At 32.6% G+C, this 23,824-nt stretch overlaps 1 protein-coding gene across 2 annotated transcripts in view; it reads right to left on the bottom strand.

Moving 5' to 3' along the window:
• Window positions 1-23,824, bottom strand: part of LOC123005340 (carbonic anhydrase-related protein 10) — an 84,369-nt gene that overhangs the window by 34,372 nt on the left and 26,173 nt on the right. For both annotated transcript variants that reach the window (XM_044399038.1, XM_044399036.1), the window contains exons 3-4: window positions 3,539-3,675; window positions 3,018-3,209 (exon numbers count right to left, since the gene is read on the bottom strand). In XM_044399038.1, the coding sequence (XP_044254973.1) occupies window positions 3,018-3,209; window positions 3,539-3,675 (329 nt within the window). The remainder of the gene's footprint in view (window positions 1-3,017; window positions 3,210-3,538; window positions 3,676-23,824) is intronic.

Raw genomic sequence — 23,824 nt, 5'->3', positions numbered from 1 at the left:
AATTTCTTTAACGCCATATTAAGTCTGTTTGTATATTTAGGTTGTAATTTAGCTTAGTTTATTAAATAGCAATTATAGGAAACAAGCTAAATTATCTGCTAGTGACCGGTGACTTGTTAACCAAATTAAATTACAAATTTCTGCTAAACACAGTCAGGTTTAGTTGTCTGTTGATTGACTTGAAACATTTTGTTTATAATTTATTAACTTTTGAAGGCTCAAAAATTGCTATGATGTAGCGTAACCTGTTGCGAGGTGGGAGTTTTGCTCTTCTTTGTTGCAGTATTGCAAGAGCAAAACAAATCAAAAAAATAAACGTATTTCTAATAATTGTAGAGCGTAACATAACGTTTTCCTTTCACACGAGTTGGCGAAAGAAAACAGCTCGGCTTTCTCTAACGAGCTGTTTGTCGCAACTTTGAAAACTGCTCAATTATCTTGGAATTTTTTAACAACGTTGCAGAACATTATCACATTGTTTTGTCTTGTCAATTGAGCGTCGTTGCATCGATCGTTCCAATTTGGGCACAGGAAGACGTATTTGTGAAATTGGTTGCTTTGTATGCGATTATGCGCCTGAGGACGTCCTAATAACAGAAAGTAATGCTCGGTAAAGCAAAATTTTAAATCTATCTAACTTTTGAAACTGTATTAGCAAGAAGAAGTCTTGATATAAAATCGAAACGTTATTTCTTCAGCGTGCTCGGAATGTTAAGCAAGACATCAGAGTTTCTAGACAGTTTGATGTAGTGTTTCGGCCAGGTGAAATGTTCTAGTAACGCGTACGAGGAGAATTTATATTTTTCAAGGAGCCGTTTGACGTCGGAATTATACTATACCTACGCATCTATCCATCCAACAGCAAACCACTTTGAAAATTTCAATTCCAATATAAATCTTTCTCGCTCATACCATTCTATTCTACTCGAATCCACTATCAAAAGGTAATCAGTGTTTGTTGTTGATACCTGCGCGAATTAGTGTCAACAGAGAACATATTTCGCAACTGAACTTGACAATACTTTCTTTGGACATTTAGATCAGATAAAGAGAAAAGAAAATTGATGATTGGGCGTAAATATTTGAACCAAATGAATGAAAGAATTCGATATAATACGAAAAGCTGAATTCACTTCACAATGATTGATATTGACAGCTAAATGCGCGTTCTTAAACACCGTTTAAGTTTGAATGTTTTATAAATAGTATTTTTTGATTCCATGGCACAATAAGCAATAATTCTTTGTAGTACCATATTTTAAGGGCAAAAACTCATAAAACCACAATTTTTTTGATAGAGTTTGTTACATTTTATTCGGTTTAATGTGACCACACAAAAGTAATGGCAAAACGTTTTTAGCAGAGAACATATCGATCAATATTTGTGAAACGTCAAAACAATTTTAAAATTATTCATTCAATAATTTAACGTTTCCAATGTACATCCATTTTCAGCAAAATGCAGCTTTATTTTTTATTTACATTTAACAATTTTTTGTCTTTTCGATTTGTTGACGCAAAAGCGATTGAATATCAAACGCCGGAGACGCAGTTCTTGATGTGTTTTGTCTTTTTACAAATTTGTTTTTAAAATACCATTTTTTGATAAAATCATATGCCTGTTATTTTGATATTGTAGGTATGATATGCGTTACTTTTATTTCAGATAAAGGCTGTTTTGTAAACAAAATATGAATTTTTGATGAGTAAACACCAAAAAAATGTTCTGTGTGTCTGTCGTTTACAATATCTTTGCATAAATAATGACACTTAAGAAGTAGAAGAGAGTGAATAATTTGTAGAAATTAATATAGTTGAAAGCCACCGATTTTTGATGACTAAGATCATTAGCACCAACAAAATTCTTTAGCTTCTAGACTAATACTCTTCATTCAAAAGTTCACAACAAACTGTATCTATATCACACAAGTAAAATAACTGATTTGGTCCTATACCTATCCTTTTCTCACTTTAATCTTGTTCTTTTTTAAAAATGTTTGTTATTCAATGATTTGTCACAATGTACATATTAAATACATACTCTGTCTCGAAACGTTTTCTTTAGATTGAAACAGGTTTTGCCCTTATCAATTTAGTTGGCAATATATCATCTGTTGCATTCAAATATTTTTTTCTGCAATGCCGCACTTAAATGCTGAAAGCAAATGCAAATCAAGACATTCAATTTGTACAAGGTATCTGTAAAGTTTTTCGCACGCCATGCGGTAAAATAACACGAAAATTGTAAGAAAAAAAAGACATTATTTCATTTATCTACTCAGTATTCAGAAATGAACACAGTTTATTTTTCTTGGCAGAATTCTGATTGTAGTGAAAATAGTAAACGCATAGACCCCTCATGTTTACATTTACTGTATTAGTATAAAATAGCTGTAGTCATATCTATTGGGTATTGACAAATCGAAATATAAATAAATCGAAGTACTGTCGTTGGCCAAAAAGTTTTGTACATTAATCGCGCCTTAGGTATAGTTTTTCAGCGTTGAGTTTTATTAAAGCACTCAGCTTTGCTTCGTGCATATTAGAACTTCACACTGTAAAGTTATACCTGTGTGTTATGTAAATATAACTATTAATAAATTGCCCAGGGGGTTAAAAGACTCCTGAAAATTTTGATGAATACTTAAAATGATATGGGATCATGCATTGTCGTTAGAATCCCGGTCATTTGGTATAATTTTCACGTTTGAGTCATTCGGCGTTATTTGGTCTCGTTTGGTTTATTGGTTTTATTAGTATGGATTCAGCGTTAATCCACTTGATCGTAAAGCCCGTCAGAACACCGAGTTAAAATGTTTTTTAGCATATTACGCAAACTTGGCCGATTTATTATTTCTAACCGGTTAAGCTACAAATACATTAATTTCTAATTAAATGCCACACGCTATCGGCTAATTCGAATCCCATTATGGATGGGAATATTCCAAGGGACAAAGTTGCGTTTGTTTTATTGTAAGTGGAATCGATTAGGGTGTAATAATTTAAAGAGTGCTTACCTCCGCCGGAAACGAATATCCGTGAATGTGGTGTTCTGATCCTTTTTGATTTTCCACTCCGTAATGTATATAAATCTCTTCGAACTGGTATCTGTAGGCCAGCGGTCCTCCCGATATATTCACGTGCTGTTTGGTGTCTTTGTCGACTTTGAAGACTAGCGATTGTCCCGTGTTGTGCAGCATGCCGCTTACCTATCAAAAATTTCATTTGATTTAATTGAATCTTGTGGAAATCGAACGAAGGAGACGCTCGTCGACAAAAAGAGCTACGATAAAAGCGCCCCAGACTAGGGTCATCTATCATTCAATCAGAGGGTATGCGTAGCGGGACGCCACTAATGATCAAAACCATTATATACAGTTTAAATCACATCTTGTTTTTGCTATACGTTTACTGACATTGCTATTCAAAGCCCCAAGGAATAACAAAAAGACGACCCGAAAAAACAATCAGTCATTTAGCAAATTTACTCTTCGAGAAGCATTAGCTTACAGTCTCTGCGAATTTTTCTATTGCTCACTTTGTGTTTGTCCAAGTGGATGCGTTGCAAGTGAGGGTCGAACAGTAATTTCTCCGGCTCCACGTTGATGGGAGACTGTCTTCTTCCCTTCGAACACATATTCCACTGGGGGTTCATAAGACCCCAGTAACCCGGACCTGAAAAATCAACGTCACGTTAGGGCATATATGCGATCTGACGTACACGACGCCAAATCAAATTTTCGACAATAATGGACATAAATAATGCAGAGATCTGCTAAACTACCAGGTCAACAAATTGTTTTTCGATACCGTAGATGTCTTGTAAAATATAGCATCCGTAATAAAAGCTCTAAAGTCTCAGTAAACATCCCCTTTAATCATTAGAACTCTCCCGATTTGTTTTCATGCATTAATTGATCAATCGTGGAAACTTTTCAGGAAAGTAAACAGAAACCGATTATTATTTTGTTTTCTTTCACTGTGTCTGCAATCACGACTTTCTTAATTAGGATTGCATCTCGTGTGAATTTGATTAAATTCAACTGCAGAGCGCGAGTTTAAACTTATTAAATTATTTGGGTGTTAATTTTGCATTTTCGCTGATGACTTTATTTGATCTTCGTCAGGTTAATTATAGTTATAATACCTGTGGGAAAGTTGAATGTCAATTAAGTAAGTGGCAATCTGTTACGGTTTTTATGTAGATTGTTATCATAAAATGCAACGACGACAATAGCAGCGTTTGATAACTACGCACCTGTAGAAGCGAAGTGCATTAATATAACTAACTTTGCAAAAAGTATAACAAAGTTTGGGTCGCAATAGCCCATAAAAACTTTTCCGGAGAAAAGTTCTCAGTTTATATTTCCTAAAACAATTGTTTTTTGGAATTTCCAGTGGGTGTTTTATTAATAAGTTAATCTGCAAAAGAAACGGAATCAAATTAGTTATTCGCTTTTCAAGTAAAGTGCACTCGAAACTCCTCAGATTTAAAATACATTTCCCGTTAAAATGCTCTTTTTCTAACTCCATTTTTCATACAAAAGTCTACTCCCTTAGCTTCATCAAGTTACAATCGTGCTTTTCGGTGCGACATGAGACGAGGGAGACTTCTTATTGTCCGCAGCAAAATTCTCGTCTTATGGACAACAAAAAGTGCACTTTGTAGTAGCTTTGCAATAAAATGTCCAGTACGAAAGCGATTAATCTTACGTAATGATTATCTGCATGTGATGTGGTGCTTTTATCTTGACATTTCTCGTTCAATGTTTCACAGCAGAATGTTCAATTTAAACTCAAAATATTTTTATTTAAACTTAAAATTGAGTTTTGAAGTATGTAGAACAAAACTGCTTTCAAGTTTTTAACATCTTTATTTTTGTTGAACACCTTAAGCGAACATTAGGAATAGTAATTATATAAAATTAGAGTTAGTTCTTATTACAAGTTTATAAACTCGAAAACTTTATTACACCGGAGCTTCAAAATGAAGTATCTTAAACAAAAGTTTGCTTCGACACAATAGCAAATAATTTAAAGCGGGAGTTCTTGAACCCAGAATTATCCACATGTTGCTGTATCTAGAATGTAATTTACTATTTTTTGGACCAAAAAATGTTTTTTTTTTATTTTAATTAGAAAGGACACGAAAAGATTTTAATAATTCTGTTGAAAACTTGCAAATTTTTCGCAGGTGGAAACTTATTACCTTATCAATTATTATGTTTATAATTTAATTTAAAGTTTGCAAAGATTCCCATCATAAGTGGAGATTTTCGAGTGAATTTTAAGTCTCAGCGCGTCCTCATTCCCGACAACGAAGTATGGTGATTCTGAACCACACCTAGCGAACCGTGTAGAATTTTTATGGCGTAGCTATTTTAGAGCACGAAATAGAAGTGAACATTTCTGGAAGTAAATCGTTTTCATAATTCAACAAAACATTGCATGAATTTGCCATTAGCAAAATTAATAGAATAAAGTTATTTCAGTTTTATTTTAGCCAAAATTGAAATGGACGTAAGCATAACAAGGGTGTTGGTCCGTGTTTAAGACACGCTTTGAGCTCTTTGTTGGGGGGTAATGTAGTGCGATATTCTTGTAGGTCGCGGTAAAACAGGCCGGCGTCGTACAATTTTCAGCAAATATTTGTGAACGAGTACCTCCGAGACGTTTTATTTTTATCGGGGCAATGCAATTATTTACACGTGATTTTACTTAGGGCCGGAATCGACTGGTTATCTTGTAAATTTTCCGAGTGTATAGCGAATCGACTGTATTTTATCGAATAGGGAGTATAATACAGTTCGTTTTGATGGCATCGCTTATTGATTGAAAAAGTCTATTTCCTTTAAAAAGGGATGCTTTCTTTGAAGTCTGACTCGCAACGTAGCACTCGTTACGATGACGTTAGTTTAACACTGCACTCCGGGTTATTCTTGCTCTCTCCTGAGAACCGGAGAAACTTAACCAGATTTCGCCGGCTTCTTTCTGATCAACGCCGTTTAGTCTAATCCGCTTTTGCCAATTGGCAAACACTACAAATGAACTTAAGAGCACTTTTCCAGACGACCAGTTTGTCAAACACGGAGCTTCCTTCTTTCATTATTAAACTCCTAAAGAATAAATTCCGGGTAAAGCAACGATCGACAAATTAATATGCATTCGAGCTGTTGTGTTGCTATTCACTGGGTTTGCTTACTTTATAAAACTTGGAAATTTTAATTAATAATTCCCTAAAAATAAACGCGTCATTTGACCTGAATTCTTGAAACTAAAAGTTCTGATTTAAATAATTTTTCACTAAAACATCTTGACTCTTGAACGGAAACACAGCGTTTTTCCACATTTTGCCGAGATTTATTACCTGCATCTGCAGTGTCAACTAAGCCGTGGAGTCATCTAATAAACTGTTCCACTGTTAACTTTGACACATAAATCGTGAATTCTTGCGTTTGAAGAACCATTCAACAAAAATTCATCTTAAATAATTTAGTACTACATGACAGGCATTAAGATTTATGGCAGAAATGCTCCCTAAGTGTAAAGAAGTTTATTTTTTACACCCATTTACGTGGCTTGTGTTGAAGCTTCTGGGGCTTTAATTTAATAGTAATGTGGAAAAGTGACAAATTTTCCAAAGATCTACTTTTTAAAACGTTTAAAATTTCTCACTTCTTTTGTATGTGGTCAAAAAAGCGTCAGTAATATACTCATGAAAATGAATTCAATAAAAAATCGTTTTTTCAATTAACTTGATTTTACCCCTACAAAGAATGCGTTTTTAATAGGTTTTCCCAATATTAAAAAAATAGTATATTAAAGTACAAGTTGCAGAAGGCGGTCTAGCACAAATCCGAAATTCCGAAACGAGCCGCGTAGCGGCGAGTTGAGAAACAAATAGTGCTTGAAGAAAGTTCTGCAACAAGCGCTTTATACTATTTTTTTTTAATTTTGCCGCTTTATATCATTTTATAAATTAAAAGACGAAAATTTAAAAAAAAATTCTAGAGAATTTTGCGGTGTGAAAAATAAAAATAATAATTCTTATTTTCACATTTGAAAATGAATCGTAAACAAAGTCCGTCACTAAAATTAAATTAACGCCAACGACTTATTAAAGCACTCAAATGACGTCGTTGGGTGCCGGAATAGACTTATTCCAAAGGCAAATTAAAAAAAAATAAAATTACAAAATTTGATGTAGCGGAGAACTTTTATACGCCTAAACGAATTCAAAAATCAAATGTGAAAATTTTTATCCGGATAAACAAATATTATAAATTTTAATGCTGATTGGGATCTGTAACATTAATAAACGGTAAGTTGTATCGAAACAACTCAAAAAACCTTTTTTTGTGAGAAACTGTGGAATTTAAGAATTTGTTGCCGAAAGTGGCAAAAAACTACAGCTAAAATAGTTAGGGTAATTTTTATTCTATGCTCCCATTCCGTTTAAGACGTCCCTGATTAAAAATATCGACATTCGATTTTTGACTTCGTTTAGGTTATAAAGCTGTACCAAATTTTGTATTTTTTGCTAAAATAGTTTCTGAATAATTAGGAAAAAACGGAACATCTTGTATATTAACATTTAAAACCATAAGCATTTTACTCTGAAGTAGTAGTATATTCATTTGTATATTTTCTAAACAACTCAGTATGTATAAAGATAAAGACATCAGTTAAACGACGGTTTTAATGCCGGATAATACACGCCATGGACTTTATCTTCCTGTTAACTTCTGTAATAATTGAGTTTGAGTAGTTTACGTGATATTTAGATTTTGGTTATTACATCTTTAACTGTAATGTCGTCTTAGAGAAACAATGTGAATACGAATTTAACCGGAAAAGAGAATAATGCATATTACATCAAATGTATATAGATATATTTTTTTTTAATTAATCCTTATAAATAATATTACCTCAAAACACCAACGTTTATCTTGTACCATTATGCATTTCCACTACAAGGTGGTCCCCTCACGTGAGAATTTAAATTTAAATTTTAATGTTTTTTTTTTTCAGTCGCGACACCAAGAGGACCTGAAGAAAATATTAAAAATATGAAACTTTGGAATTTAAGAGTTATCATATAAATGTAATGTTGTGTACAGGGTGTTTTCTTTTTATTGTTACTTTAAACAGGTAATAGTATATTCAATTTTTAAGATAACAGTTTCATATAAACATGGATCGTAAAAACCAAAGTAGTTAAGATACTTTTTATTTTATACCCTTCCAGTTAAGAACGCCCCTGAACACAAATTTCGACATTATACAGATTTTTAAATTTGTTTAAGTGTGTCAAATTTTGTAATTTTGTTTATAATGGTTTTGAAGTATTAGGAAAAACTCTTTGAAAGATGTACGTACCTACCCCTTTCAGGTTATACAGTTCCGTTACATCTTTTGATAAATGTTGTTCATACAGAAATTTTGTCTTAAAATTAAATATCACCTGTTTAAATTTGTAACAATAAAACCATAACATCTTGTTTTGGACTGAGCCTTGACTTTCTTTATTCCTCTAAAGAAACCATTCGATGGTTAAGTAAGTTTGCTTTTCCGATTTTCCCTGTAATGAAACTCAGGGCAAAGTAATAATCGTAAACCTCTCTTTAACATAACAACAATAGTACGACACGTAAATTGATAATTTATTCATTAGATGAAATTAAAGCGTTATGAAAACTTTAATGTTAGGGCAATAATTTGAATAGATGTTTGGCTAAGTAATAAACCGGCATATGCGCCTTGAAAAACGTCCCCGATGTTATGCGGTTTAATTTTGAAGTCGTTTGTAAAATATAGTCATTTTGTTTTTCTAAGTTACAATGTAATTTGGGTGAGCATGTGCTCGGAATCGCCTAATTAAAGCATCGACGTGTCTCCTTGTTCTCTCCGCGATCTGCATAAAATCATCCTGCCTTTTCTTGGAACTTTTCAGATCTTGATTCGAGTCAACAGCCTTTTATCAAGTTGTCGACGTTCCCACTTCATTTTTCACGATCCACGTCATTTGTCAGTAAGTTGGGAAACACCGTAATGAGTTTGAAAACAACGGACGGGCGTGACATGGCGGCGGCGGCCAGTTTGGCGATGTCTTCTTTCTCGACCATTTTTCTTTCGTCGACATCAGCCAGTTTAGACAAGATGAAATGGGCCAGCAAGTGAACCGTGCCGCCTCTCGTCTTTGTCTCCGAGGGAAGATTCGTCTTTTTCGGCCTCGAGAACAAAACCTCCACTACAGGCCCCATTTGCATTTAATCGTCTGCGACAATACTGGACGCGGCTAAATTATTTACTACCCGAATAAAGCCCGAGACTTCTTCAAGGTTTTAAATCCGTGGCGGGAGTCGCTCTAACTAGTGAATTTACAGTCGCTGTTGACAGCGGGGGCGGCTAAGTAGCTCGTTAGGGCACGCCGGAGACTACCACGTCTTGCTTAATACAGACAGAGCTTTTTCATATCCTTTTCATCCTGTTACTCATCTCAGCCAGATTCGATATCCAATATCCGATTCCATTCCGACAATTACGCGACAAAGGTGCTACTGACGACTTGAAAGACGAAGTTTAACAACGAAATCATTTTAATTTCAAATCACCGTTGGCAGATGCTGTTTCGAGCTTTTTACGTTCTCCCTGTTTTTAGATGCGGAGTTCGGCCGTCCGTAAAAGTGGAGTTACTTCATTACGACTTTAAAGTAAATCTTCTTTCAGCATTTTATTTTCACTTATTATATCAATACTCTAAAATTTTTTATAGTTTTTTAATTGAAAAATAAAACACCTTTGAGAAGCACTAAATAAATATTAATCTGTTACATATCTACCCCTGCTTATGCTTTATCATTTTTATCATCTAGTAGAAATGTGTGTATTAAATGGAATGTGAATGAAAACATTGTCAATCAGTGATTACATTAGGATAATATTAGTTCACTGTCATGATTGCACTAATAGCTCAAAGGTATCTGACCAAACAATTTTGTAATAAATTAATTAATTTGCGCATAAAATAAATATAAATTTGTAAATCCATAAATATAAAATTTGTAAACAGTTATTATTTTGACTTTTAATAATAATTTAAATAAACTTAAGGCCTGTTTCATTTACTTAAAAAATATTCCAATATATTCTCTATCGCAAATAAATTGTACTTCTGCTTAATTAAAATTGGATGAAGTACATAACTAAAGATAATAATTATAATTTGGCTAATAAAATTAACTGAAAACATAACAACAATATGACAGATATTTTTATTTCATAACTCTGTCATATTGGATTAATAGCATTTACGAATTGTGTGACAATCTAATTTTCAGTGATCATTAAATTCGCTTAAAGCAATATTTATCTACAATGCGTTTGCATAAGTACACACTATATAATCTCTTTACATTTTAATGATAAAAACAACTACCCAATGTTTGTTTAGTAATCAATATGATGACATTGTGATAAACTGTACATACATACATTCTCTCTTTGAGACAGTATTGGTAACGATTTAATATTTAATCTCTTCAATTAACTATATTGAATACTCCCACACATTCAATTACCAAAACTATTCTCAAATAATAAACTACAAGTCAATATAATAACTAAAAAGCAAAAAAAAAGTATCATTATAAATACCAAATACGCATCCTTGATGAGATTTTGATTACGTATCGTTTTCAATTACATTAAATGTACCTTGGCATTGGTGTGGAAATCGACGGAAGAGAGAAGAATTGATAGTTGTAATTTAGCATCAGGTCCTTGACGTCTTTTGGGCGTTATATATTTCAGCGTTGTAATGTAACTTTTTAACTGGGTCGAAAAGTTGTACTGAAAAGCAGCCTTTCATTATTGAAATAAAGTTCAGGTAGCGTCGCAATTCTAGATGAAGCATTAGTATTCATACGGCATAACTACTATCCCCTGTTTGTCTATCTTCTTCTCTAAGTTCTTTAGTTGGGTTATCGCTCAAAATTCTCTGCTCGAACGTAACTAATTCAAGTTTGAGACCATTGTTTTCAGTTTCCCCTCTTCGCGAAGCCCTGACTCGTTTTCAGAATTGTTAACTCTTCTTCTAAGCTGATTATCGGTTGATATTATTTAGGATGGATCGATTTACTGAGAGGTGTTTATTTGTAAATGTAAGCGATAAGTGCGACGTACTTAACCCTCACAACCTCACCGAAAATGTTTTTCTTCGCGTCACGCTCGTTAAGATAACGGCTGGGATGCAAAATGGACTCGACGAAGACCCCGAGTATTACACCGGGTGATTTTATCGCGAGAACAGAGCCGGACTTGGGAGAAAACTTCTCATCTCGTATCGCGACTTCAATCGCTAAACAATCGAGAGATACATTTGAAAGTTTTTTCCGGCTTTTGTAAAATTGTAACTTTGAAACACTCTGAAAGCATTTGCCGGAATTTTCTCCTGATGCTTAAATTTACTGGATACAAGTAAATTTCAAAGTGTGTCTGACGGTTGGAATTTTACTGCAATGAAAGTTAAGCCACTTATTACGTGCTTTTAATTAGTTTAATTTTCTTCAAGATTAATAATTACATTTATTCAAGTTCAGTTATTTTATCTGTAGTAATAAATAAATTCGATCAACCATGAGTCCAGGGACGAGTAGCAAATTCAAAAAATTTTAATTAAAATAGCAGAAAAAGTTTTACATATAGGCCAAATTAACTAGTTGCATAGAATGTAGAATGAAACTTTATTCATTATTATTATTAGAGATTACACATTTAATTTTTTTTACATTTTTACGCCGGGTATTAAATTAAAACAAAACAAGAGAACACAGTTGTTATAAAATAAAGAGGTATCAATAATGCATACATACCTAATTGAACAATTATTTCTATTTGCAATTTAAAAGCCTATGAAATAATAAATAATAAATAATAAATAGATATAAATAATAACAAATGTAATTCATAATGCATATTAAATTTTACATTCAAAAATATCAAATTTATGCTGATTAATAAGATGAATATCATTAGTTATTTAGTCACAAAGTTATATTATTCTATTTAATTTCTTTGATGTCAATTTTTTATGGTGAGAGATTATGTATATTTGCCACTAACAACAGTACAACAAGTTTCATAAGACCAGTCTTGAAGCACGAATTCAAGTTTAAAGAATGAGTGTTTCAAGGTCTTATGGGACAATTTTTTCATAGTACTTTTTTGTAATTTGCTGTCTTTATGCCATTTTTAAATGACAATAATGTGCTTATTCTTAAAGTCAAAATTTGATCTAGTCGCCTTTTGACTATTTAGACATTTTTGAATATTTAGACATTAGACATGATGACGTGGCGTCCTTTAATATGTCTATTAGAGAGACAAAATCGTGGAAACATAAAAACATATTTCAAATTTAAGCATTAAAGCTTTATTCGGAGCTTTATAAATTAAATAGAATGCTAAAAAAAAATTATAATCGATTTTTTTTTGGTTGCGATATTAACCACGAATATTTTAACTGAGTCAAAAGTTCAAACTTGTTGCTGTCAATTTCAATTTTGTTTTTGGCAGTATTTGTTAAAACACATGATAGGTAAGAACAGACAAAACTGAAAAAAATAATATGTGTGAACATGAGATTAGTTTTATAAGTTGATACCTACTCGTACCTCAAATACATTATTTCGAGTTCTTCTTAATATCTGTTTTTTTGACAAAACTTTGTAATTGGTCGTAGTTGTAAATTCTTCGTTGTAAAACATAAAAAAAACGATCTATTGTAATTTTTATTTGCCAATCGTCTCGTCTGTGTTTTTTTACGGTGTGATCCTTAGTATGGAAAATCCAGCAAGTCCGTGTCGACGGTAAACATGACACGATCTCCTGTGCCGATTTTAGCAAACATTTCAATCCCAGCGATCGCGTTTGTGAAATTTATGTGATGCGTCCGAGGGTGCGTGACAGCGTCACTTTTCAAGCTTAGTGTGTCGACATCCGAATAATACTTAGCACCAACTATTTTCAATTCAACATGCAATTTACGTCTGTGTAAAGTAGCGGGCGGCCTAAAAAAGCTCTCTTGGCAATGGAGTTATTCCGGTAAGTAAATAAAGCTATTCGGAGGCGCGGATCGTGTGATTTGCACGAAGATAAAGGGGAGCAACGAGATGAGCCGATTCTATGAGATCGCTGAGACCGACTGAGATTGAGCGGTTTAAAGCCGCAAAGTGAGACGCCGCTGCTCTTACAAGAACTTTTCGCAACTCTTTAAATTATGGTAGGATCATCGTTGCGATGGAACCACTTTTTCGCGAGTAATCTGCCTAAAAGCGGCTTAAATCAAACGGAACTGTGTAGATTGAGGCATCGCGCGATTAAGCTGTATCGGAAGGCTCCTGTCGCGAAAGTTAAGTAACCAAAAACTTAAATGGTTTTCTAGTTTTCAGAGATCAGTTCTCATTATGTATTCAGCGAGTGCGGCGACTAGCGAGTCGCTAAGCGTAGCGGCCGTGTAATTTGATCATGGGCGTGAGTTACTGCCCGGATGGTAGTTGTGTGCTTTCCAATTCGACTTTAATTTTACTCACGAAGCACGAAATACAAAACACTGTCGTAAAGTATGTTTCACCTAAAGCAGAGGTAAAGTAGTGCAAAGGCCACAATGCACTCTATTACGGTTACGTCAACGTTCACTTCACTCCAAGAATTTATCTACAATATATTTCAAACATCTACACCGGCAGAGTATCTGGAAGAAAATTAACATACCAAGCAATATGTTACTCATTTCAATTAGATAATATGTTGTACTTGAAATATTAAAGTTTGGTCTAAAGTTATCAATAACTTAAAAATGTATAATCTAAAAAGCTCACACATTGTATAATGTGACATTTTGTACTTAACTCTCTATAGGAAATTAAAAAACCGTTAACACTGGAATGACACAATATGAATTTAACCTCACAACGTAACTTTTAGTTCTATTATTTATTCACTAAAGAAACTTAAATCAGGCAGTTTTTATGTGTTTTAATTAATTTTAAAATGACAAAATTTATTTTAATAAAATAATTTAATTCCCGCAATAATATTAATGCATACATATTTGCATTAACAATAATTTCTTTATAAAATTTTATAATTTATTATTAACAGTATTATTTATTACAGTTGAAAAAAAATACAATTGCAATTTTATTTTCCAATGAATTGAAACTTCAAATGATTGTTAAACTAACTATTAACGTGTTGATGAAATAAATACATTATTCATTGCTACAGGTCAAATTGATTTATAAATTTTACATTAATTTGCATATTTGCATATTTATAGTATCAAAGTTGCAAAAACAATCAATAATTGCAATTTGTGTTTCGAATCGAATTTTTTTAACTGCATATTTTCGAAGTTGTTTTGTAATGAATAAGATAGTTTGAGTTGAATTAAATATTGCACTTTCTGAAATAAAATTCTAACAATCTTTTCATGTTGTTTGTTTATTTCACCGACGAGCAGAGGACAACGTTAATTTATTAAATAAAGCATTATTCTTGTTTTAAAAACTTTCAGTCTTGCGGAGTGTATAATTAATGTAAGTTTGAAAACTTTTATTTAGATAAAAGGACAACGTAATATTTAACTAGCTCAATAACTTTACTGAGATTTATGTTTTATTCTACAAAAGTATTATTTAAACTACAAAAAAAAACTGTCTAAAACAAAGCAAAATTTTTGTTTCAAAACAAACCGATCATTTATCATCGTCTAAACATGCACTCTCGGCAAATAGACAAAAATGTTGTTGATTGATAGGACTTTGTAAGAAAGTTGCGCAGGTATCCATTTAGAACCCTCCCTCTAGTTCCACTTCTTTATAAAGCAAGTGCTTCTCATTTGTCACATTATTTTAGTTAATAGATGCAAAAGTTAATTTGTAAAAAGCGAGTTAAAATTACATTTCGCTCTAAATGACAAAGTCATGCTTCTTTCGTACTTACAATTGCAGCTGTAATTTTTCTAATTTTGTTTTTCTGCTCGCAAATTAAGTGTTATTTTCACGGAAAGTAAAAAATTAACCAAAAATTAAAGCTTTAACTTTACGACAATAAAAATTATTTATGCAAGCGTAGGCAAACGCTCTTGCAGACGTCTCTTCATGACACTAATGATGTTGCTAGTGGGGGAAATTAGGGCTCAAAATTTGCTATGTGAATTTTTACACGTCCAAGGGGTTGCATGTGAACTGCGCATATCTCACGTCCTGCTCGGTTTGTTTATAACCTCACGGGCTAATCAGAACGTGTTATTGTGGAAATAATGCAGATCATCCAGTCGTGATCTCATCAACCACGCTGTTCTGGGTATAATCTGAACTACGATCTAAGCATTCCCGTTCGATATTTTTAATTACCTGCTGTAGCCCTCTCCCTTTCTGTTCCAACTGCAAATTGCTTAGTTAACCCTTGTTCTTGCTCTAAGCAGTCCAAATCAAGGTTCACAGCAAATCGACAATTTGAGAATTTTGACTTGTATTTTAATTAAGAAAAAAGTTATCGTCAGAATTATTCAGAAATCATTGAATAAATTATATTGAGTTGTCTAATCTCTACATTGCAAAGCTCATAAATTCTAAATATGTATAATTTATGCATTCAATATTCCGTTAGTCTATCTGTTTCTTGTCGGGTCCCTCTAGCGGATGTCCTGAGATTTGAATATTGTTCTTGGTTGTTGGCGGAACATGTTGGTGTCAGTGGCGGGGCGTCGGGACGCTCCCAGCTGGCGCACAAAACGTACAGGGCGTTAATGGACGCGGTTAACAATCGACTAGAGTCGACAACAATACAGTCCGAGTAGAGCGACTAATGCTTCTGTTGTTCTCATTCTATCGTCTACATTCTTGTCTCTTTGACATTTAATTCGAATAATAACCGATCCATCATTGCGCGATATCGAAGACTTGTTAGTAGTGAACAGCTATTGTTGGTCCATCATGCGTAATCATCAGACATCATCCATTGCTGACATCGAACTCATCCCAAATACATAATTTACTCAATCCACTGCTCGAGCTAGTTTCATGTTAGCCTAACATTTGCCGTAAAAGCTCTCAGTTAAATTACAAACGCGACTGAACGTTTCTTACTGCTTTCTAAATCTGAAAACGGCGTTTCATAAACCACTCATCTACTGGATTATTTTTAGAATATTTATTAATGGAGTTTGGCCAACATATTCCAAACATAAAATATAAAAATCTAGCTTTGTTGTTTTTATTAAAAATAATTGATTCCAGTTTTTGAAACATTTTATATTTTGTAGCTCAAGTCCTTGGTAAGTTAAAAGCTAACATAAAATATTTACTGCAACTTGAATTGTATTTGCCTGTAGCATAGCAAAATGTAGAAAATAAATTTTATATTCTACGTAAAATTAAATTGCATAATAAATAAAAAGTACAAATTTTAATAATATAATGACATCCATGTTTGAGAATAAAAATTAGTCCACAATATTCTGTCTCGTCTTAATAATTTATTAACTAGAAATTAACATTAAATTAATTGGATTAAAAAATAGAATTCAAACGTGTTGAGGCTACTACTTCTTAGACCTAATTTTATTTTTCTTTTCTATTATTGAAAAAAGGTAAAAAAATGTTTAATTAAAAAAAGGTTAAAAAACATAAACTTCTGGTTTTGATTTTTACTATTTGTTTAAACTGCTGTTATTTGTTTAAACGAACGTTAATCTAAAATTGCATTTTTAATTTAGTTTAAATTTATTTACACTTTGGATAAGTTTTTCAGTATAAATGTTACACTCCTATTAATTAAAGCTTAAAATGTAACCTGTGTATGAAAACGCGTCACCAAAAGCAAAAATTTGTTTCAATTTTAATTAAAGCTTTGAGAACTAATCAAAAAACTCAATAAAATTGAGAAAAACAATCTACTTTTTGTAAGGTTGTCGCCACTTTATCTTCAAAACATATTTTTTGTGTTTATTTTTTCATAGTCTGGCTGGAATAAAAATATGCAAAATTATGGCTGTGCACCTAATTTTTTGAGGTCAGTAACCGTCGCTAGTTAAGATACTGGCCATGAATGTGGTTGTTCCCTCTGAATTTATTTCCCAAATGTTGAAACTCAACGTATAATTATCTGCTCTCTCACACCTACTGTTTGTCAACATCATGAGCACTAGATTGAATTATTACGGATTAGTCAGTAAATTTACTGTAATTGTTATGGAAAAGCAAATAAGTAAGTGTATTTCTCTACTTTTGTATCTACTCTTACTGTAAGATGCTGTATAAAATATTTGACTTTATATATTAGGTAAAACTAGAGGTTTTTTTTGTCACAAATAATCCATTATTAAAGTATTCTAAAACAAAGACAAAATATATATATTAAATGGGCGTAGTTTTTATAAAGCAAATTAAAAGACTTACGTGACATTAATCAGAAACAAGACTTTTGTTAAACTTTTAATATATTCGTAACACCCACAGAAATGACTATAATTTATTAATCTAACAAAACTAATTTATTATTAAACGCATTGTTTTAATAAATTAATGTTCTGGTAAATCTCCTATTTTTTTAAGTATTGTTTAAATAAAAAGTATAAACAATATATGACAACCGAGCGTTTTCCCAGTGTCCAATTTACGGGTCCAAAAACAACATTTATTTTACTACGGTGATAACATCTAAAGAATGCTACAAAAATTATTATGAAGGCTCTACAATATAAATTAGCTTTTATCAGTCACGGAATCGTAACGGTTGTCGAGCAGAATCGTGTGACGGTTGAAAGCGAAGATTTTATTTCGTTGGTAATAAAAGCTTGGTGGGTGGACTCCGGCATTATAAAACATTACGTTAAAGCGAAAGAAAAATATTATTTAGAAGTAATAAAGACATTAATTGGCTTTCCTAGAAGACAATCACTTGTAATTTAAAGACAAATTTAAATAATGTTTTCGTATAGCTACAAATAACTCACACAAGTCTAGGCAATAAAAAAGCTCATTATCACAATTGAGATATTTATAAAAAGCGAATAAATATAAAATGAAATTCATTTTCCTAAGTGGTTTTCAGGCAAACCGATCGATCTCATTGGTAACTAAAATAAAACTTTATTTCTTATAACAAATTAAGTATGCCATTAAACATAATTATGGCGAACATTTTTTAACAAGTTAAATAAATTGACTGGTTTATTTAGTAACAATAACAATTTTTGCCAAAAGAATTAAAAATTTTTAAAATTTTTAGTTTTGACGCACTAAATATAGAAACATAAATATAAATTATTTCTGAAATTTAACATTTAATTTCTGTACGAACTTTTTGACAAAATGTTATATTTGCCCGGCGCACCCACCAATTTGATGCTTACTTTGTGATGTGAAAAAACAAATTAGTTTAAATCTGACTTAGTGTCTGTATTAATGAAAATTAAAAATGCATTTTCGAGGTGTGTGTCAGGTGTTGGCAGGTGCAGGCCGCAAGTTCGTCGAAAGTTTGAACGAGGAAATCAAATAAAGAGCTTGCTCGAAGTCTGTCAAAAGCACGCGTACACACCTCATCCAATATGCATAAACATCGGCCGCTGTCCGTCACCTTCATGCATTATTCCAGTAGAGACAAAAGTCCGCTGCCGTCATCTGTGAACTGCTTCTATCATGGAAATTAGCTGATTGCAGTCTAATTCCGTTTCTGTATTTCCGTCGTCTTGCATAATCCATGCGGCCGCAACGCGACTTGCAATCACCCTCGCCAACACAGGAGATTGCCCTTGTAAATATCTTATGGCCAATTCGCACTCCCGTCCTGTTTTCCAATTCAATCTTAACTGTTTCATGGCTTCGGCTGCACTCAGCCGGCCATTTCGCCGCCTTAGCAGAGGCTTACCGCTCGGGCCCGTCTATTGAAACAAATCTCGCGCACTTACGGGATGAATACTTTACATATTTTTATTGCAACCTCATTCTCTCTTATTCCCACACATGAACTTCGAGTCCAATCTACGAGAAGCGTTCTTAAAACTGGAATTTTCGGTGCCTGTTGCTTTTTACTAAATTTCACATCACCGATAAAAACTTGGTTATTTAAAGACATTGGAGTCAGTCGAGCAGAGGAATGTTATTTATTGAATAAGAACACTGTATCATGGACAGTGCACATGTGGTCCAACTCCTGTGTGACCGCACTTCGTGGGGAAAATCAATTTCCGGAGAGCCTGCAATGTGGCAAACTTAACCGCACATTGCCACAATGTTACTTTGTCTGACTCTACTTTTGAGCACTTCCATCAACCAGTTTTATCTTGAATTAATATCTTCACTTTGGAAAAATTAATTTCTGTGTGTAGGTACGCTTCAAGTCTCTAGGAAATAAACACATTTTTATTGACTTTAGGAATTTGCAATAGTTTAGCATTGAATGAAAAAAAAACAGTTTATTTTTTGTATTTAGGTTTCAGCTTGTCAATATAAAAATAAAAAATCGAAGTAACCCCCCAATTTGTTTTAATTTGATAAACAGACTATCTGATTTTATAATACAGTATAATTAAGCACAGAGTAGGTTTTATAGCTAACTAATTAAAAAAAGAAAAACCTTATGAACTCTTCTAAATTAAAATTCATTTTGAAGACATTAATTTAAAAAATGTTTTTTAAAAACAGTTACACAAAGAGGATTTGCAATTAAAAATAATTTGTAAATTTAATATAGATATAATGTGTGCACTAGATGCCGTGTGAAGAATACAAAGTGCAATTGCGTCAGTCCTGAAACTCATCAGCAACCGCTAGTCGAATTAACTGCACACGTTTGTAACTTGTTAGGATAATGGACGTTTCAGATAATCGACGTTCTTGTAATCAACGCTCAACGTAATTGGTAAGATTTCACCAGCTTTAATTTATTTTTATCCTGAATTTTTAATCCTAACTTGAAAGCTGGTACCAAATTGCAAGCGAAATCATCTTTTCCCCGTAACACGATTTTCTTTAATTACAATGATCACATGCCTTGACAAAAAGAAAGAAAATGCTTTCGTTTAATCTTGCATTGCGCAAAATTGATTAAAGAAGTTGTGGCAATTTTTTTAATCCCGCCTATAAGTAAAAATGTGAGCGGAAACATGAGTGCCTAGAGAATTACTCCGTCAATGTTTGAGTTAAATTTGGGCCTTGGAGAATATCAAGCATCTAAATAATTCATTTTATTACCAAAGAAAAATTTTGGTAATCTGAAAAACGCCGCTACATATACGATCTAAATTATTGATCGTTGTTTTACCTGAATTTTCGTTTACGACAATGTGGCCCTTCCTAATTAGATTTAAAAAGTTTCTATGCAATTATCGATCGACACAAACAAAACGTTTGTTACTCTCCAGAGACGTTATATTCAGTTAGAAGCAAGATGCGGCCTGCTATTCCCCATATACTTAGGTATGGACGCGACCTGTACTACATTTTTTATTGTTTCACTTCTGTCAGAAGTTTACTCTTGATTCTTTTGCCTCGTGTTTACCCCACAATCCTCCTAAACTTTTATAAACTCGTGCACTATTAATTTATTTGTTCGTGTTGGACCGCTTGCCTTTTCTGATTCCTATTTAATGGAATCAAGTAGAATATAGGCACAATTATTGTGAAAAAGTCTATGCTTCAATTATTAACTGTTTATGAGATTAATATTGACCAAACTCATAAACCATCAAGCAGTATTTATTAATTATTTGTCGTTGAAAGTGATTCCTATTTAATGCAATAAAACGGAATATAGGAACAATATTGTGAAAAAATATTTTAGTGTGTACCTACTTGTTTATGCTTAAATTATTAACTATTTATGACATTAATTTTTACCAATACCATAAACCATCAAGCAGTAATCGTTAATTATTATTTATTGTTAGAAATAGTAAATATTTATTGTTATTATAACATTTTATTTGTTTACACAAACCATTAAATGTAAACAGATATTGATTATTTAACTCTCTATAGTTGAGAAAGCTTCAAATAGGATGAATATATTTTTTTTTAATCATTTGCTTCCAGAAAATGATAATTAATATAAATTAAAGTAAAATAAAAATGTGATCGTATTTTGAAAACGAAATTGTGTTATGTTTTAGAGTTATGCGATTTTTTTGTCAAAACTGCAATTTATGTAAAAAATTTAAAAAATATATAAAGTAGATAGTTGTAATTCTTAAATCATAATCTTCATGAGAAAAATGGTTTTTTCTATTTCGGTGTTAGAATAAGTCTATTCCAGCACCCAAATTACATCATTTGAGTGCTGGAATAAGTCATTCGGAGTAATTTAATTTTAGTGACGGACTTTCTTCACAATTCATTTTCAAATGTGAAAATATGAATTATTTTTATTTTGTACAGCCACCTAAAATTATTCCACATACCTAAATGTCGCCAACCGTGGCAAAATTCTCTAGAAAAAAAATTAAATTTTCGTTTTTTAATTTATAAAATGATATAAAGCGGCAAAATAGAAAAAAATAGTATAAAGCACTTGTTGCAGAAGGTTCTTCAAGCACCCATTTGTTCCTCAACTCGCCGCTACGCGGCTCGTTTCGGAATTTCAAATTTGTGCTTGAATAGATAGATACCTTCTGCAACTTGTACTTTAATATACTATTATAGTGGGTTGCTATTTAAAAAAAATACTCCCAAAAAAATTGTAGAACTCAAAAACAAAAAACAAAATTGAAAAATTTTATTTTGTTAAAACGATCACATTTTTATACTCCTAATACTTTTTCAATCATCACATATTTTTTCCAAAAAATAAATAGTTTAGCAAAAAACGTTGATTCCATACTTTTTCTTCACCTGGTATGTAATAGAACTACATTTCATAAAGCCATTTTTGCAGAACGATCTCATGTATGTACTTGTGTCCTAATTTAATTATAATATTTTTACAAATAAATTGAATTTTTCTAATCTAAACTTTGTCGATGGCAAAATATTTGGTTATAAAATTATTCATCAGTTTAATTTTAATTTTGTTTGCTGTAAACATTTACTGTTCAAATTTTGTGATTAAATCGTGCCACCAAACATTAAAGTTATCTAAATATAATGTCACATTTGCCGGGACGCAATTTTTTAATTTTGCAAATTTTGCAGCAGTGATATTTGGTATAATTAATTGGATTCTTACTATCATATTTGTTTATGATTATTTTTCCAAAGTGACACTAGTTAATAACATACAAAAACCTGAACCTCCGGCCATGAATCCCAGCTGCGGCAGTAAATCAGTTTCTTTTTTGCTTCGTCGAGTAACTATCGCAACATTTGCAGCTACATGACTGTTGAAGTGAATTTTTATTTAACAATTGAGTGCGCTTGAATGATGGATGCAGTTTTAGAATTATAGACATTCTTGGTGTCGCCTCACGTAAAGCTAATAAACGCGAAGTTGTAAAGTTCTCGGATTTTTGATGTTTGTTTCAGGTTATAATTGAAGCGCGAATTTTACGTTTCCTTGTGAACGTCCGGAGATGTCTGAAGTTATTTTGATTTTTGTCGCAGTAAATATAAAAAGTCTGCCAACTGCTCGTCTAAAAAGTTGTTTTCGTTTAATTAATATCTTCGTAGCGTCGTTATTGATTTTTTCCCTCAAGGTTTATACTAACGTAAATAAAATTTCGCGCTTAATCTCGAGCTTTGATTCGAGTTTCCGTTTACTACCGGAAATTAAAAAGCTGGAGGTCATAGACGATGGTCCCGTTTTTGGTAATTGCCTTGAGAAGCTCTATGATATGCACCGCATGCCGGCCATACATGGTTCTACATCATGCAGTAACAACGCCAGGAATCCAGCAGGAACGTCGAGTATGGCCGATGTTACATAAGTCCCACTTTTCATGCCAGTTAAGTGACTTGCTTGCACACGACCCACATCAACCAAAAGCGATTTCATTTTAACATAGTTTAGCCAAAATAAAAATTTCCGTTTTTGTCCGAAAGTACGTTTTATCTAATCTGTACAGTAACGGGCAGAGAAAAATCAAATAAAAAGAACTCGCAATTCAATAATTCGATGAGAGGCTATAAAAGATATCAGCGACGGCTTAGCAGGTGCCAGTACGAAAAGGCCGCAGCTTTGCAGAAAGCCACGTACTGGACGTGGACGCTGCCAGCCATAATAGAATTTTTTGCTTCACTTCTATTCACCGAAATATCAAAAATAAACGGAAATAACACTAAATGTGACTAAACAACTATTTGCATTCGGATAAATGCTGCGCCCGTAAATAGCGACTCATAAATTGTAGATTTTCAACCTATTAAACGTTATGTGCAAACCTTATTTAGATTCAAGGAAAGCTTTAATAATTTTAATTTAATCCCAGTAATTTTTGTAACACAGACACCTCATTTACTTAAGATAATTCACAAGTAGCAATTAAGTCAACACACTTTTACACTTGCAATTGGACGTACAAAACGTGCCACAAGTTCTCTACTTCTGTAAATTACTAACCTAAATGTCTCCCACTATATTATGCCACTCTTGTTAAATTGAATTAGTTTTTCGGAGCTGCACTTCTTTTGGTCTATTCTGTAATTCTAAAAATATGTGGAAATTTCGTTTTAACCATTCAAGAGCTGTACAATTTCAGTGGCTTTTATCACTTGTGGAGGAGAAAATAATTAATTCCAATCGGATAATACCGAATTGTTAGAAAAATGTAAGTTATTCCGGCCGATTTGCTTCATTACAAAGAATCTAACCCAATCGGGCAACT

This window comes from Tribolium madens, unplaced genomic scaffold (genome assembly GCF_015345945.1).
Source record: "Tribolium madens isolate multiple individuals breed KSU strain unplaced genomic scaffold, Tmad_KSU_1.1 Scaffold_20;HRSCAF=117;Tcas5.2_LG4, whole genome shotgun sequence".
In the NCBI taxonomy this organism is placed as follows: domain Eukaryota; kingdom Metazoa; phylum Arthropoda; class Insecta; order Coleoptera; family Tenebrionidae; genus Tribolium; species Tribolium madens.
This window is presented reverse-complemented; position numbering and strand designations above follow the sequence as displayed.